The sequence below is a fragment of the Lepisosteus oculatus genome, chromosome 29 (genome assembly GCF_040954835.1).
Source record: "Lepisosteus oculatus isolate fLepOcu1 chromosome 29, fLepOcu1.hap2, whole genome shotgun sequence".
Lineage (NCBI taxonomy): Eukaryota > Metazoa > Chordata > Actinopteri > Semionotiformes > Lepisosteidae > Lepisosteus > Lepisosteus oculatus.
The window spans coordinates 9,713,047-9,729,492 of record NC_090724.1 but is presented as its reverse complement, the minus strand read 5'-3'; the positions used below and the strand labels follow the sequence as shown (position 1 = coordinate 9,729,492).

The 16,446-nt window shown below is 49.0% G+C and overlaps 1 protein-coding gene across 2 annotated transcripts; it reads left to right on the top strand.

Moving 5' to 3' along the window:
• Positions 1 to 1,538: 1,538 nt before the first annotated feature.
• Positions 1,539 to 16,382, top strand: sh3gl1b (SH3-domain GRB2-like 1b). 2 transcript variants are annotated; one of them, XM_015365590.2, is made up of 10 exons: positions 1,539 to 1,767; positions 9,062 to 9,130; positions 9,288 to 9,360; positions 9,510 to 9,653; positions 9,772 to 9,905; positions 9,995 to 10,153; positions 10,565 to 10,668; positions 10,847 to 10,986; positions 11,338 to 11,385; positions 13,199 to 16,382. In XM_015365590.2, exons 1-10 carry the CDS (start codon positions 1,723 to 1,725, stop codon positions 13,390 to 13,392), a joined length of 1,110 nt encoding a protein of 369 aa, XP_015221076.1. In that variant the 5' UTR covers positions 1,539 to 1,722; the 3' UTR covers positions 13,393 to 16,382. The 2 variants fall into 2 exon arrangements, with proteins under 2 accessions (XP_015221076.1, XP_006639957.1); XM_006639894.3 differs by lacking the exon at positions 11,338 to 11,385 and having other exon boundaries at positions 1,541 to 1,767.
• Positions 16,383 to 16,446: the final 64 nt, after the last annotated feature.

Genomic DNA, 16,446 nt, shown 5'->3' with positions numbered 1-16,446 from the left:
CAGCCCCACCTGGATATAAAAATAAAGATCATATCTTAGGATAGTACACAGAGAGTTCTCTGTACAGGGAGTACAGATAAGGGGTACATGTTCTGATTGGGGTGCTGGAATTAGCAAAGTACCCCTAATTTAACAGAATAAAAGGTTTTCTCAAGGTTAATGAATTTGAGGTTTCCGATATTCCAGTGAGTATTCCATGATTCTTCACAGTCTGAACTCTAGGTCCGGCCTGGAGCTCCTGGGCCCAGAATCGGCCCACTGTAGTCGTCTCTAAGATGCTGGCAGGTGGCAGCCCAGATGCATTCTGGGATGAGAAGTACAATGGCTTCACTCAGCACAGATCAAAGGTCAATACTGTTGTACTGCCCAGAGCCAGCTACTGCGGTCTGGAGGTCAGGCTGCCTTGCCTGTCCTCAGCGTCTCTGCAGTGGTGCTGTTGAACCTGCTGGTCTGCCAATCCTACATGCTGTGATGAGATGTTTCACCCCCATTTCAGTTACTGTGATATGGACATGTCCAGGTGATGTTGCAGATTATCACGGAGTGACGCGCTCAGTGCCGGCAATCCCATCCTCCTTCCCAATTCCTGATGGCACCTCAGTTCTCAACCTTACTAAACGAGCACTGGGGCTTCTGTTCACCATCCAGTGTTGATCATGGTGTCCAGTCTCACTGGTCCTGTCTGTGTCTGTGACAGTGTCCACTCTCACTGGTCCTGTCTGTGTCTCACCCAGTCCTGTCTGTGTCTGTGCTGGTGTCCAGTCTCACTGGTCCTGTCTGTGTCTCACCCAGTCCTGTCTGTGTCTATGCTGGTGTCCAGTCTCACTGGTCCTGTCTGTGTCTCACTGGTCCTGTCTGTGTCTGTGCTGTGTCCAGTTTTACTGGTCCTATCTGTGTCTGTGCTGTGTCCAGTTTCAATGATCCTGTCTGCGTTTATGCTGGTGTCCAGTCTCACTGGTCCTGTTTGGATCTCACTGGTCCTGTCTGTGTCTCACCCAGTCCTGTCCATGTCTATGCTGGCGTCCAGTCTCACTGTTCCTCTCTTGTTGCCACTGTTTGTTTTCCTGTAAACTTAATATAATTTAATCTTCTATTTTTTTCCTGTTATTTTCCTTAACCTCAGGAAATACCTGGTAGTTCCCCTGAAAACAAGGTAAAGTTTTCATCTCCAATCTGGAAATACAGAGTGTGAAAACCTTTTTTACATTGAAAATCTGGGAAATGATTTTTTTTTACAGTTTTTAAATCTAAAGATTTATTTGTCTAGTCAGGCTTTTAATTAGTGTTTGCCTCTTCTCCTTTTTTCACTTTTTTATCACTGTCTTTATCTCTGTTCAATGTTACTTTGATGTTTTACGCTGCAAACAGCCCCAAACACTGTGGGTGTACATGGGCACTAAAATTAACGCTTGTAAAATTCTCTCCCATACCGAAACTGCGCGTACCCGCTGCCCGCCTGGAACTGACTTCCTGGGCAGCAGGTGGCGCTGTGCGAACACAGAGGAGGTCGCCCCCCCCCACCGCCCCTCGAGGCTGCCCTGGAATGTCCGTCGGTCTGCGGCTGAACAGGAAGTCTCCGCGGTTGCCATGTAACTTCCTGCAGGGTCCTGGGAGTCCAAGAGACTGCAGGGCCGGGTGGGTTCCGCGCAGAGAGCGAAGGCTGGGTTATAACCGAGAGAACCGGGGCTCCGCCTTGCAGAGAGGAGCGATTCCGAGTCCAAGATGTCTGTGGCGGGGCTGAAGAAGCAGTTTTATAAAGCCAGCCAGGTCAGTGCACAATTTGCTGTTGTTGTTTTCGTTTTATTGCTATCTTGGTTGCTTAGTCTTTCTGTTAGTTGGCTTCGAGTTGTTGTTTTACACGTCAGCGCGTGTCTTGACGGTTTTGGGGTGACTCTTGTCGTGTCGTTACTGCCGGTTGTGTAACTCTTGTGTAGCGATAGTGTGTTGAAGCAGGTCCTTGGACGTCCAGAGAGTCGATTGACTCTGACTCGTCAACACGTTTCTGTCTGTGAGTATAACTGCGCCTCTGTCCGCACGCTTGCTTTTGGGATTTTGAGAGGCTAATTAAAATAGGAATAGTTATATAATATCTTAGGGAAATATGTGTAGTTTGAAGGACAGTTTGTAGCAACACGATTCTTAAAGTAATTGTTATTTTTTTTTCCTGGGACTGTAGCCCCTAGTGTGTTCTACTGGACTGGGACTGTAGCTCCTATTGTGACATGGCTGTCCTACTGTACTGAGACTGTAGCCCCTAGTGTAACAGGATTGGTCAACTGCACTGGTATTGTAGCCCCTATTGTAGTGGGACTGTTCTACTGGACTGGGACTGTTGCCTGTATTATAACAGGACTGTCTTGCTGGACTGGGACTGTAGCCCCTAGTGTAATAGGATTGCTCTACTGGACTGGGACTAGCTTCTATTTGTAATAGGACTGTCCTATTGGACTGGGACTGTAGCCCCTAGTGTAACACGATTGGTCTACTGCACTGGAACTGTAGCTCCTCTTGTAACAGACTTCTGCTGGACTGGGACTGGTCTACTGCATTGGGACTGTAGCCCCTAGTGTAACAGGACTGTTGTGCTGGACTGGGACTGTATCCCCTATTGTGACAGGACTGTCCTGCTGCACTGGGACTGTAGCGCCTAAGGTGACAGGACTGTCCTGCTGCACTGGGACTGTAGCGCCTATTGTAACAGACTTCTACTGGACTGGGACTGGTCTACTGCATTGGGACTGTAGCCCCTAGTGTAACAGGACTGTTGTGCTGGACTGGGACTGTATCCCTTATTGTGACAGGACTGTCCTGCTGCACTGGGACTATAGCGCCTAAGGTGACAGGACTGTCCTGCTGCACTGGGACAGTAGCGCCTATTGTAACAGACTTCTGCTGGACTGGGACTGGTCTACTGCATTGGGACTGTAGCCCCTAGTGTAACAGGACTGTCCTGCTGCACTGGGACTGTATCCCCTATTGTGACAGGACTGTCCTGCTGCACTGGGACTGTAGCGTCTAAGGTGACAGGACTGTCCTGCTGCACTGGGACAGTAGCGCCTATTGTAAAAGACTTCTGCTGGACTGGGACTGGTCTACTGCATTGGGACTGTAGCCCCTAGTGTAACAGGACTGTTGTGCTGGACTGGGACTGTATCCCCTATTGTAACAGGACTGTTATGCTGGACTGGGACTGTATCCCCTATTGTGACAGGACTGTCCTGCTGCACTGGGACTGTAGCGCCTAAGGTGACAGGACTGTCCTGCTGCACTGGGACAGTAGCGCCTATTGTAACAGACTTCTGCTGGACTGGGACTGGTCTACTGCATTGGGACTGTAGCCCCTAGTGTAACAGGACTGTCCTGCTGCACTGGGACTGTATCCCCTATTGTGACAGGACTGTCCTGCTGCACTGGGACTGTAGCGCCTAAGGTGACAGGACTGTCCTGCTGCACTGGGACAGTAGCGCCTATTGTAACAGACTTCTGCTGGACTGGGACTGGTCTACTGCATTGGGACTGTAGCCCCTAGTGTAACAGGACTGTCCTGCTGCACTGGGACTGTATCCCCTATTGTGACAGGACTGTCCTGCTGCACTGGGACTGTAGCGCCTAAGGTGACAGGACTGTCCTGCTGCACTGGGACAGTAGCGCCTATTGTAACAGACTTCTGCTGGACTGGGACTGGTCTACTGCATTGGGACTGTAGCCCCTAGTGTAACAGGACTGTCCTGCTGCATTGGGACTGTATCCCCTATTGTGACGGGACTGTCCTGCTGCACTGGGACTGTAGCGCCTAAGGTGACAGGACTGTCCTACTGCACTGGGACTGTATCCCCTATTTTGACAGGACTGTCCTACTGCACTGGAACTGTATCCCCTATTGTGACAGGACTGTCTAACTGGACTGGGACTGTCCTACTGCACTGGGACTGTAGCTCCTATTGTAACAGACTGTTCTACTGCACTGGAACTGTATCCCCTATTGTAACAGGACTGTCTTACTGGACTGGCACTGTCCCACTGCACTGAGACTGTAGCTCCTATTGTGACAAAACTGGTCTACTGGACTGGGACTAGCTCCTATTTGTAATAGGACTGTCCTATTGGACTGGGACTGTAGCTCCTATTGTAACAGGACTGTTCTACTGGACTGGTACTGTAGCGCCTAATTATACTGAATTTCATTCTCCCACAGTCCCACAGTCCTTGTCAGGTTATCGTTTTGTTCTGACCTACCTGGAGAACTGCTCTTAGCATTCATCTGAAAGTAGATCTCGTGAACAGTTTCTAGTAATTCTGTACCTGTGGTGTCATTTGCACAAGTGTTTAGAAAGGTTAATGATGCATGTTGTTATTTTGTCTAGTGTGTATGTGCTGTTGGGGCCTTGATGGTGTTAAGTTACCCTACGCAAGTGCATCATTGACATTTCTTATTATAAATATTATGCATGAAATATTCCCCATCAGAAGAAGCTGAACTTTGGTTATATATTTAATTTGAGTTACTGATGCGTGGAAGATTGTGATTCCTAGGAATTAATTGGCAGAGCACACTTGGGAATTCTTATTTACAGGGTAAGGTTAAGGTCTGATAATGTCCACATTCCTGCTTCAGACCTGTTATTCCGCAATACGGGCTTATAAAGAAGAGTGAACCACATCTTCCATAAGGAAGCTTTAAATGAATTGTACAGTCACATCGTACAGATGTTTTCAGTATATCCAAGTGTGTTCCAGGAGGCAGAGACTGTCAACAGAGAGAGAATCAGACTGTGGTTCAAATGGCTCAGATTCAGTCTGTTGTCTGACTGTGGTAGTCATTGTGATTGCCCATCTGATATTATGTGCTGTGTGACCCAATAAGAAATTAATAATTGTTTTTCCTCCCTTTTTTCATGGAAGCAATATTTTGTCTAAAGTAATTTTAGGTTGTTTTGAGTTCTAAATAAATGCAGAGAAGAGTCTTCTTGTTTAAAGCGAGTAATTTTAACAGGCTGCAGTCTTAATATGTAATTTATTTATTTTAGGGATCACTGTCATTTTAGTGATTTCTATTCTTGCAGTAAATGGAAGATGTAGCCCAGGCCCTCCCATGATGTGAATTGGCTGTGTTCCTCTGGGTGCATTTTGTTGAGCTTTTTGCACCAGTTTGTTGAGAAGAAAATGCCGAGACATGTCCTTTCCAGAAGAGAGGGAGGAGACTGGGGCTGTGGTAGCCGAGAGGGGAAAGTGATTGCTGTGTTCCTCTGTGTCTGTGGGTTCCTAATGTCAGATTCATGGCAATATGTCTTCATGTTGTCATGCCAGTAAATCATTTCAAATAAAACTTGTGTGGCAAAGAGTAGAGAAGCAGAGAATGAGTGGACACTGCAAGCCCACTCTGCTTAACAGGGACAGCGTGCCCTCCTCTCTCTGTCCCCCTGTCATCCTGTCTCTCTTGCCTCTCTCCCCTCCTCTCTCCCAGTTTTGCTGATTTCAGCTCTCCTGACTTCCTGTCGGAGTAGCCAGTCAGGACGAGGCTAAGATTCCTCGTGAGCAGAGAGAGTGGGAGTGAGGAATCGTTTGAAGTGGCTTGTTGAAAATACAGGCAGTAGGAGAAGTGAGAGAGGCAGAGAGCTTGTTGTTCTTCGTGACTCTTTCTGTGATCCGTCTTCTGGCTCCTCCTGTTCCTGTGATCAGCGGCAGCAGAGACCCACGGACAAGCAGGTTAACATTTACTGCAGGAGCGTAGGCGGCTTTGGGGTGGCTGTGCAAGACAGGAAACTGACACGACCTCTTTCTGGAAGGGACCTGAGCCCATATCTCTGCTCTCTTTTCTCCCTCCCTGTCTCCTATCTTCCTCCTCCTTATCTGTGTGCTGATGCATTACAATACTGCCAAAGCACAACAAAGAGACGATCATCTGCAATGGCAACAGATTATTAATAACCGCAATGCAGAAAGCAGGAAAAAGGAACAAATATATAAAACAACAGGACACTGAGAAAAAACAGCTCTGTCTACTGATCTTCCACAATGAGAAAATCAGACTGCCAATAGTTGGCAAGTATCACATAACCAACACAATACAGCAAATATTTCCATATTAAAAATATTTTTTGAAAAATAGAACACACACAATGTAACATCACAATTCTTAGCATGGCAGTCAAGATCAGGGGACACTTAAAAGGTAATTAGAACAACATTGAATAATTAACTTAAGTTACTGCATGTTATGCATTATTATTTTTTCAAAGTGAACTCACAACTCACTGTCTAAAATCTGTATGCTTTATTTTTCTTAATGTACATTGCTCAGTAGAGGATTTGTTTTATTCTCGGTATACTTGTCTGCATCTCTCACTGGCCCTCACTCAGTACTCATCTCTCTCTGTCCCTTGGCCACTCACAGCATAACCCCTAACTCTTGTGCGCAGACAGACAGGGTCACTGTGAGCAGCCCCTCAGGCTGGACACGCAGATGGACAGACAGGGTCACTGTGAGCAGCCCCCAGGCTGGACACACAGATTGACAGTTGTTGAATGAAGCTCGTTCCATACTCCTGTGTCCCTTTTTCTAATGAAGCGCCTCCTGAGCTCGGTTCTAATGCGCCATGAGATCATGTGAGATCATGTGAGCAGCCCCTCAGGCTGGACACACAGATGGACAGACAGGGTCACTGTGAGCAGCCCCTCAGGCTGGACACACAGATGGACAGACAGGGTCACTGTGAGCAGCCCCTCTGGCTGGACAGACAGACGGATGGACAGACAGGGTCACTGTGAGGAGCCCGTCAGGCTGGACAGTGCAGTGTCCAGTGCTTACCGTTAGACAATGACACTGGGGCTGTGCCCCCCCCCCCAGCACCCTCAGTCTCCCACCCTTTCTCTTTTATTTAGTCTCCCTCCCACAGGCTTATCACACACCTCCTCACCCTTCACACCGAGCTCTTTCCTAATCAGCTGCTTTTTATTGGCAATACAAGTCATATAGGTCTTGCGCAACACATGCTTCGTTTATCTGTCTTTCTGACGTGCTTGCTCCCTCGTTTCTGTCGCTCTTGCTCTTCTTCCTCTGTCCGTCCACCATGCAGCGCCAGCAGCAGGCTGGGAGACCCATGCCAGTGTGTGAGTGGGGTGGCACAGTGTGTGCCCCACACTGCCAGAGCCACCAGCCTGGGAGAGTCAGATACCGATAGCCGCACAGGGAAGGGACAGACTGACTCACAGATAGCTGGGTGTGAGATCATGTGTGCCTGCGTAGTTAGGAACTGAGTGACAAAAGGAGAAATAGAGAGGGTGGCACGCCTCTACTCAGAGACAAAGCCCTGGTGCAAGTGAGTGACGTCATTGGTGTTTTATGGAAGTGTGAGGGTAGAGTTCAATTAATTATACAGTATACCGCAGGGTGCTGTAGTTGTTTGTGTGTGTGAATTGGATTTCACTGAATACAAGAATCCAGGAACATAATAAGAATTAAAAACAGGGTGGCCTTTCGGCCTGTCTCGCTTGTCCAGCCTTTAGGGGCTGATTGATCCCAGAATCTCATCCAGCCAGTTGTTGAATGAAGCTCGTTCCATACTCCTGTGTCCCTTTTTCTAATGAAGCGCCTCCTGAGCTCGGTTCTAATGCGCCTCTCTGTACTTGGCTGATAATTTTGTCCAAGTGTTTAACATTTGTACCCACGTATCCAGCTGAGCATTTTACTGGAGCACCCTGAGGGTACCACAGCTGTGCTGAACAGCAACAAGTCCAGTGATCCTTGTGCAGAGAGACTGCGTAAGGCAGTGAGGCGTCTGCAGTCTCTACAGCATGTATATCTGTGTAGGCAGATGGAGTGAGAGAGTGCCGAGAGGGTGGAGGGAAGGACAGAGTTAACGTGTTTGCCATGTGTGCAATGCAGGAGTTGACAGATCATAAAACATTTTTTCCACTGGAGCAGAACTGGCCAGCTGTGGATGCATGAGTGTGTCTGTGCGTGTGCCTTACTGCGCTCGGCCTGTTAGGTTCTGCGATTCTGTGATATTGGCTCTGTGGGACACACACACCCCTTGCGAGCGACGCCAGGCAGAGCAGCGAAGGAGTGTCTGATTTTCCACTCCTCGCCTGGCGTGCCGTGCTGGGTCAGGCCTGCAGTGGAAACTCAAGGAAACCAGCCAGATCTCATTGCTCAGCTGTGTGTCTCCTCCAGCTCTGAGCCCTCAGTAGGCTGGATTGGCTGCATCACACAGATGAAGTGGGAAAGCAGAATGTGCTGCACTACTATAGTGTAGAAAGTGACTTATAATCAGGGAAGAAAAGACCTGGAGTAGACAGGCTGCTCTGACATTCAAACACTTTGCTGTTTTCTGTTTCTGCCACTCAACCCATTACAGTGGAACTGCAGCCCCAATATCTCAGACCAGTTATTAAATCTCTGGATCAAAATAGATTCATTGACGGTATAGAAAAAATGTACAGATTTCAAATTAAGCACAAAAATCCTGAACTTTGTGAAAGTACTGTAAATTGCCATGTCGTCGCAAACCTCTGATCTTGCGTTCCCACGAGTTGACTTGATGCAGCCCTTCCTGCTCACTAGTCACTGTAATAACTAATTTAACAGGTTGTGCAGCAGATATTTCACTGTAGAAAGTTTCCAACGTGATCTGCATGATGAGCTAACTAGTACTGTAGGTTCCATCGGCAAAATGGTCTCAAAATCAAGAGCAACATCTCTATTGAATTAAAAGAGATGGACTCACAAGCCTGCTTGTTTACAATGTGATAGAGCAGCTTCACGTCACTGGGAGAACATGGCACTGCACATACCTGGACATTTAGTCTATTTTGTGATGTACACAGTAACTTGTAAAACCCCCAGTTTACATTTACTATTATTGTAGTTTGAAATGCACTGATTCTTTCATAGCCTGAAATATAAAAATAATGTAACTGTTTGCCTTTAAGTCACATGACAAAATTCACAGTATTAAATAGAAATAATGGTACATATCTTTCTGGATGATGTCCCTGAAACAATTTAAACCTGAAGGTCTCCTGTTGTGCTCTCACGCTGTAGTCCTCCCTCTCCCTGTAGATGGTGAGTGAGAAGGTGGGGGGCGCAGAGGGAACCAAGCTGGATGAAGAGTTCAAGGATCTGGAGAGGGTAAGACCCGCATGTCCATGTGTGACCGTGTCTCTGTGCTGTGTGTAGTTTTGCCAGTGTACTTCTTAACAATTTATAGATAGGTGAGCGTTTGTGTGTCTATGTGGATCTCCTTTTCTTTTTGTGTGGTGACCTCTGCCCTGTATGTGTCCTTCAGAAAGTAGATGTGACCAGCAAGGCTGTGACGGAGGTCATCTCCAAAACCTCGGAGTACCTGCAGCCCAATCCGGGTGAGGGAGATGGGGAAGAAGGGCGGAGAGGGAGGGGAGGTTCACTGCCCGAGTCTTCTGGGTTGTTTACACCCAGCTAAAGATCTGCCTGGTTCGGCACCTTTGTGTCATTAACCCCCTCTCTCTGCCATCTGCCCCCCCTGCCTCAGCATCCCGCGCGAAGCTGTCGATGCTGAACACGGTGTCGAAGATCCGTGGCCAGGTGAAGAGCCCAGGATACCCGCAGGCAGAGGGGCTGCTGGGAGAGTGCATGGTGAAGTATGGCCGCGAGCTGGGAGAGGACACAAACTTCGGTGAGGGGAGGGGAAAGGGGGGTGTGGGGGGGTGCCAACTCTTGTGGCAACGAGAAGCAACATGATAGAGAGGTGAAAGAGGTCTGACCTTGCCTGCTGTTCCCCATCCAAACTCCAGGTGGCGCCCTGCTGGACGCAGGAGAATCCATGAAGCGGTTGGCAGAGGTGAAAGACTCTTTGGACATCGATGTCAAGCAGAACTTCATCGACCCCCTGCAGGGGCTATGTGACAAAGACCTGCGAGAGATCCAGGTAACAGCACTCGGCAGGCGTTTCCTCAGCATGAGGGGCGCGTAGAATGGTCCTTGCTCTTACGCACCCTGTCCGGCTCCCACCCTCAGCACCACCTGAAGAAGCTGGAGGGCCGGCGGCTCGACTACGACTACAAGAAGAAGCGCCAGGGGAAGATCCCCGATGAGGAGGTGCGGCAGGCGCTCGACAAATTCCACGAGTCCAAGGAGGTGGCGGAGACCAGCATGTACAACCTGCTGGAGACCGACGTGAGTGGCTGGCAGGCTGTGGGAGTCTCGGGGTGCACGCTGGGAGTCTCGGGGGGTGGGTGCTGTGGGGGTGTGTGCCTGAGAGTGTGGGAGTCTCGGGGTTCACACTGTGAGTCTGAGAGTGTGGGAGTCTCAGGGGGGGCGCGCTGTGTGTCGGAGTCTCAGGGGGCGCATTGTGGGGGTGTGTGCCTGAGAGTGTGGGAGTCTCTGCCAGAAAGACAGGTATTCTTGGGGCGTCTTTGGCTGTTCTGGGGTTCCTTGGGTGGTCCTGGGTCATGGATGGTTTTGGGAAGTATTGGGGAAATTGGTAAGCTTTTTGGGGAATATTGGAGAATCTAATTTTCACCCAATCCGAGTGCAAATGTTCTCTGAACGGTGTGTGTATTTATCTCCCTGCCTATGTCTGCACAGATCGAGCAGGTGAGCCAGCTGTCTGCGCTGGTGGAGGCGCAGCTGCAGTATCACCGGCAGGCGGTGCAGATCCTGGAGGAGCTGTCCGAGAAGCTGAGGACCAGGTGAGCGAGCCCTGAGCACGAGCTCCTGCCGGCTCGAATCAGCACGGCAGCGTCTGTTTCAGCATGGTGTTGCTGTTCGCTGTTTCGGGTGTCACTGTAAACGGAGTTATTGAATCGTTGTATCACCGAGTTGGTGCTGCATGTGTGTTAACCCTGTGTTCTCCTGGGTGCTCTGCAGTATGAGCGAGGCATCCTCTCGCCCACGCAGGGAGTACACCCCCAAGCCCAAGCCCTCCCTGGATTATGGAGACGCCGATCAGTCCAACGGAGGCTTCTACACCCCCGCTGCAGCTGCAGCACCAGCGGCCCGCTCCTCGGGTGAGATACGGCCGAGCACGGGAACTAGCTTGCTGATGTTCGCCGTTATTTTCAGACAGTTCATTTTTTTTATTCACTGGAAGACTGATTTAACCTGTACAGTTTTCATTGTTTTTACTTCTGTATATTTGGTTTTCCAGTCCCTGGGCAACCGCTAGTGTTGAAGAAGATCTGTAGTGAATTAGTATTAGCACTGCGCTTCAGGCGGAGAGAAGAGCTGGGTGTGTGTTAAGGAGCTGATCTGTTTACCAGTTTACACTGGCCAGTTGTTAATCGATTCACGAGGAAGCAGGGGTGAGGCCTTGAGCCCTTGTGACACTGTGCTGTGTTCTTTCCCTGTGATGTCATCAGCATCGTCGTTCCACCCGCGCAGAATGTCTTCCCGATCCTACAGCGCCTGTGAGTCTGAGAGAAGGGTGATCTGGGCGAGGTGTGTGTGTGGAAGTGTGTGCTGGCTTGCAGTATAAAGAGACCACTGAAGTACTGCTGTTGAACACAAAGCATAAAACAGAGCAGACACAAACTCAGCAGTCTCTGCTATCACATTTCGATAACAGGGCCTGACGCAGACTGAAGCAGAAGGCGGCTCTTTATACCACAGAGCGTGGGAGTGTTCTGTGTGCTTGTGCCTTCCTCCCTCAATACCAAGCTGTTTGAGGTGATGCTAGCATATTTGTTCTTGCAAATATTCAGACTGTAAGAAAGATAGCCCCAATAAAATAAAAAACGATTAGATATTGGGTTTTTTAGATTTTTCTGAGAATATTTCAGAAACTTTTTTTTTTTGCTGTCTTTGAAAGCTGCACAGAGCTGCACTTAAGGAACTAAACACCCCAAACAGTGGGAGCTGGCCTGGCCAAGCCCGCCTGCCTGTGTGTGTGTGTGCCCAGGGCTGTGTGAGGTGGGCCTGCTGTGTGGTGTCCTAACCCCATGCTCCAGCAGGCACCCAGACTGCAGTGGGTAGTGCAGTCCTGGGCAAACTGCTCCGGTCACTCCAGCTCTCTAACACCCTGGCTGCCCTGCGCTGTCGGGACTTTGGGGGACGGGCAGTTCCACAGCTCACAGCCTGGCACCAGGACTTCCCTGGCCCAGTTGTGCCCCTCTCTCTGCCCCCTTTCCCCCACAGTGTGATGGCAGTGTGCTCTACACTTGTACCCTGCTCCAGTCTGCAGCGCTGGGGTGACACTCAGGCTGAGTGGGCTTGCAGTGTGGCACCTGATCGTGCCTGACTGGGCCGTGCTGAAGGCAGCAGTACACACCACCAGCCTGCTGCAGACCGCATGGGAGTACAGCAGGACACCTTATGCCCTTGACGACTGACTTCTGACCTTGCTGCTTTACTGGATTGTGGTGCATCACTAACACTGGGCCGGGTCTGACATCGCTCGGAAACAGGCCAGACCAGGGTATCCCTGACTTTTCCCTCTGCTCCTGGGGCTGGTGGAGGTCTAAACACAGCACACCCGCTGTGCAGTAATCACAGAGCAGGCATTGTGAGCGCCAGCCCCAGTGGGCTTTCTCAGCCTGTCCTGATGTGCCCATTGGTGGGGGCGACACCACAGGCAGTGCTGACCTGTCACATGGCCAGGAGTTTCTGGGGCTCTTGCTCATTGCCCCCTGCCTATTGGGGAGGCACAGGGGCCCCAGTGCTCCATTTGAGAAATCATGTGTTTAAGGGGAATCAGCAAACATTTGGCTTCTCACAAGATCTCCAGTTAAGTTTACTTTATTTTGGTTAATTTAAAGGACTTTTCAAAAAACAATTCCAAGTGGAGGAAAGGTGCTGGCAAGTCTGCAGGCTGTGTAACACGCCTTTACCTCTGACAGCAGCAGCAGAAGAACAGGGAGACTGTGCCAGATCTCTCGTTTCACCTCAGTACCTATACTGGCTCTCTGGGCCTGCCTTCACACCCAGCAGGAGCTTCTGCTGCCTGCACTATAGCTGACTAGTGTTCAGAGAAAGAGGCGGATGGAAAAAACAGATTTATAGACTGAGCTCGACTGTGCTGTTCCTGCTCTGTGGATAAACGGATATTCAGACAAACAGGTATATGCAGGGTATTCATATTCTGTGCTGGATGGCATTTGGAAGGCTAAAATTAAACGGTAAATGAGTAAGCAAGCCCTGGCCAGGAGTGCATGTAGAGTGTCGGCCTGTCTCCTGGTCTGGCTGTGAGTCTGTGAATCTGACCGAGCCTGTTTCTCCCCCCAGCCATGGACCAGCCCTGTTGCAAGGCGCTATATGACTTTGAGCCCGAGAACGATGGCGAGCTGGGATTCCGTGAGGGCGACATCATCACCCTGACCAATCAGATCGATGAGAACTGGTATGAGGGAATGCTGCACGGCCAGTCAGGATTCTTTCCCCTCAACTATGTGGAAGTGCTGGTGCCCCTGCCGCACTAGGGGGTGTGGTGGTGGATGGGGTGGGAAGGGGTATTTGGGAGGGACGGGGGGCAGAGAAGGGCATCTGTAATGGAGCTTATATAGTGTTACTATTTCAGTGCCTCTCTCTTCATTAAAATTGTCATCCCTGCACTGAGGCACAGAGGGGGAGAGAGAGTGGTGCAGAAGGGGGGAAGTATTGAAACATTCCTGCAGTAAAAAGAGTCAGTCATACAGCTGTCCTGCAGCAGGGGTGTGTGTCGGGGGGCTCTATACACTTTAACTCTCAGTGCTGTATCAGGTCCTGAGATCTGGGGAAAATGGCGTTCTCTGTAATGCTGTGAGTTTTTAGTCCCACCTACTGGTTGTGTTGGTGCAGCTGTGACAGCCCTTATTTAGAGGTGTGGCAGAGCTGTGATGGAGAGGGACAGAAATAATCAATCTCATTGATATCACCACACAGCTTCAGGTCCCACTCAACAGTGCAGTTAACACTGTTCCAACAGGTTTAACCTCCCTGAGTTGCATATCTTCTCTACAGTGCTGTGTTCAGGTGAGATGTTGCCAGTGTTCATGTGTCAGTGTACAAAGTTGCACAGGGCCCCCTGGTGGCAGTAGAGAAGTGCAGCAGTATTCATGCAGTTGGACAGCAGGAGTAGCTGACAGTACAGTCTGCAGATCAGTACAATAAAGGGCAGATTCTTATTTATATCCATTTGCTCTATAGAAGACATTATATTGATCTGAAAATCACTACTTGTTCATAAAGAAGGGAGAATGAATTGGGAATGATAATAGGGTTGAGCTATAAGCAAAGACCGTCCCCTCCCATGAGGGTAAGATCGGGGCTGTTTCATCAGCTAGAAGGCAGGCAGCCTCTTGTCTCTGTACAACGCTAAACAAAAATATGACTGAAGGAAAAACACTACACTCTGAAAGACGGTCCACTCCGGTGTTCTAGGAGAAGGGGACGGCAGGAGAGGGCGGAGGTCGGAAGATTGTAAGGGAAGGGTAGAGCAGGCATCTGAAGGAGCCAGAGCATCTGCTGCATCTTATTATAGTTTTTCAGTAAAACACCTCTGTGCCTAATCAGTGCAGAATGGCTACCCCTTAGCCAGTGGCTGAAGGTGTACATGAAGCCTGAGGGAGGGAGGCTCCTGGGAGTCAGAGGGGAGACCCCCCACTGGCAGCTGGCTCATGCAAGGACCTACTGTCTTCACCTCACTCTGCCATTGAGTCTGCCTCTGCCGCCAGACTCCGCTCTGCCATTGAGCCTGCCTCTGGCGCCAGGCACCGCTCAACCAGAAACTGCTAGCCTGTTTGTGGTCTAATAGATAGTTCAGTGCACAATTAATTATGTAAGCAATGTCCCTGGAGGAGTTTAGTTCTGTCTGACTGATAGAAAAGGAAAAAGTACAAACCTAATCATAACTACATGAACATTAACTACATTTCCTGAGCTGACGACTTTAATGCCACAGCAAAGCGCTGTGTGTCCTGTCACTGGTGTCTGTCGCTGTCTCTCCCTGTCTGTCTCGTGTTGGGGACACTGCTGGCGGTGCCCAATGTCTCGGGGGGAGGGGACTCGACTCCACAAGGGAGCTGCAGAGGGTCCCAGCTGTAGGTGTCAGGTCCCATCCAGGGGACAGCTGCCTCCCCTAGCAGCTCTCCAGGAACAGAGTCCAGCCCCTCTCTACTAACTGGACTTGATAGGACTGGGACAGACTGGACTTTTGTATTCAGTCACTTTGGACTGTACTTGACTAGACTGTTCAAATCCCAAGGAGAGGAGTAGTAAAATCATTTTGTAATTTTTTTATTAAAATTTTGTTAAAGCTCTGCTTGCATTTTGTGTTCATTGGTGGCATTGTAACAGAAACTCTTGAGTCTAGTGAACAAGGCAGAAGGTCAAGGTTTCAAAATCCTCAAAAGCTGTATCTTGGCCTGTCAAAGGAGTGTGTTAATAGCAGGCAGGGCCAGGGTGGAAGAGTGTGATGTTCATCTGTGACCAGACTCCCACATGCTGGCCCTCTTCAGATCCATGTTGGTTTACTTTAGTTTTGAAGTCACTATCTGGAATGTGAGGGACTCTTGAATTCACGTGTTTTGGTAAATGAGAAGTATATAGGCCTTTAAAGCTTTCTGTGTTTGAGAGCAAGAATCTATCCTAGCCCACTGGGCTTTCATTGTCATAATGTTCTCACTTTTAAATGTATTAAACTTTTAAAATGATCTGGCTGTAGTCTTCTAATATTGTTTACGTATTCTTTATGTATTAAAAGTACATAGTGTTCGGCAGTGATTTTATTTCCTAGTCAATGGCTTGTGGTGCTCAGTGGATATACGATGACAGGCTGAATGCATTCTTACTTCACTGAGTGCAGACTGGTGAGAGTACAGGGTCTGTCTATAAAAAGAACACTAAGAGACACAGGGGTGTTTGCAGCCTCGGCCTGCCTGACTCAGCTGTAGCCCACATTCCAGCATGCCACCTGACACGGTGCCAGTCCAGCGGTCCTGCTCGGCTGCAGTGCTCAGGAGTGCCCGGGGCTCTGTGGCAGCGAGAGTGGCTCAAGTGAGCTTAGTTAAACCTCCATTCAGCAACACAAGGCACAGAGGCCTGGCTGTGGCCCTGCTGGTCTCTGTGCAGAGACACTACGATTGTCACACTACATTGAAAAACAAAAAGGGGCCGTTTCTCTGTTTAATCCTATCTGAGAGTCTATCTTTTGATATTAAGAAATTAAAACATTATTCTGTTATGTTATTAAGCAACCTTGTAGTAAAAACTGTATCTTTTTATACAAACTAATCTTGCATGTAGGTCCTCCATTATGGAATTACACCTTAGAGTGGAAAAACTGCTTAATTACTTTTTGGCTATGCTCTGAATTAATTTACAATTTTAACTAGTATTTTTCCTGTTCAGTATCATACTTTTGTACTAGTGTAAAGTTTAGTATATCTTTATTCTTTTTTTCAAACTTTCAATAAACGAGATATCTGCAGAACTGTGCTCAGTGTTTTTCTTCCACTGTGATTCTCCATGGTGATGCTCCAGATTCCCGGAATCCA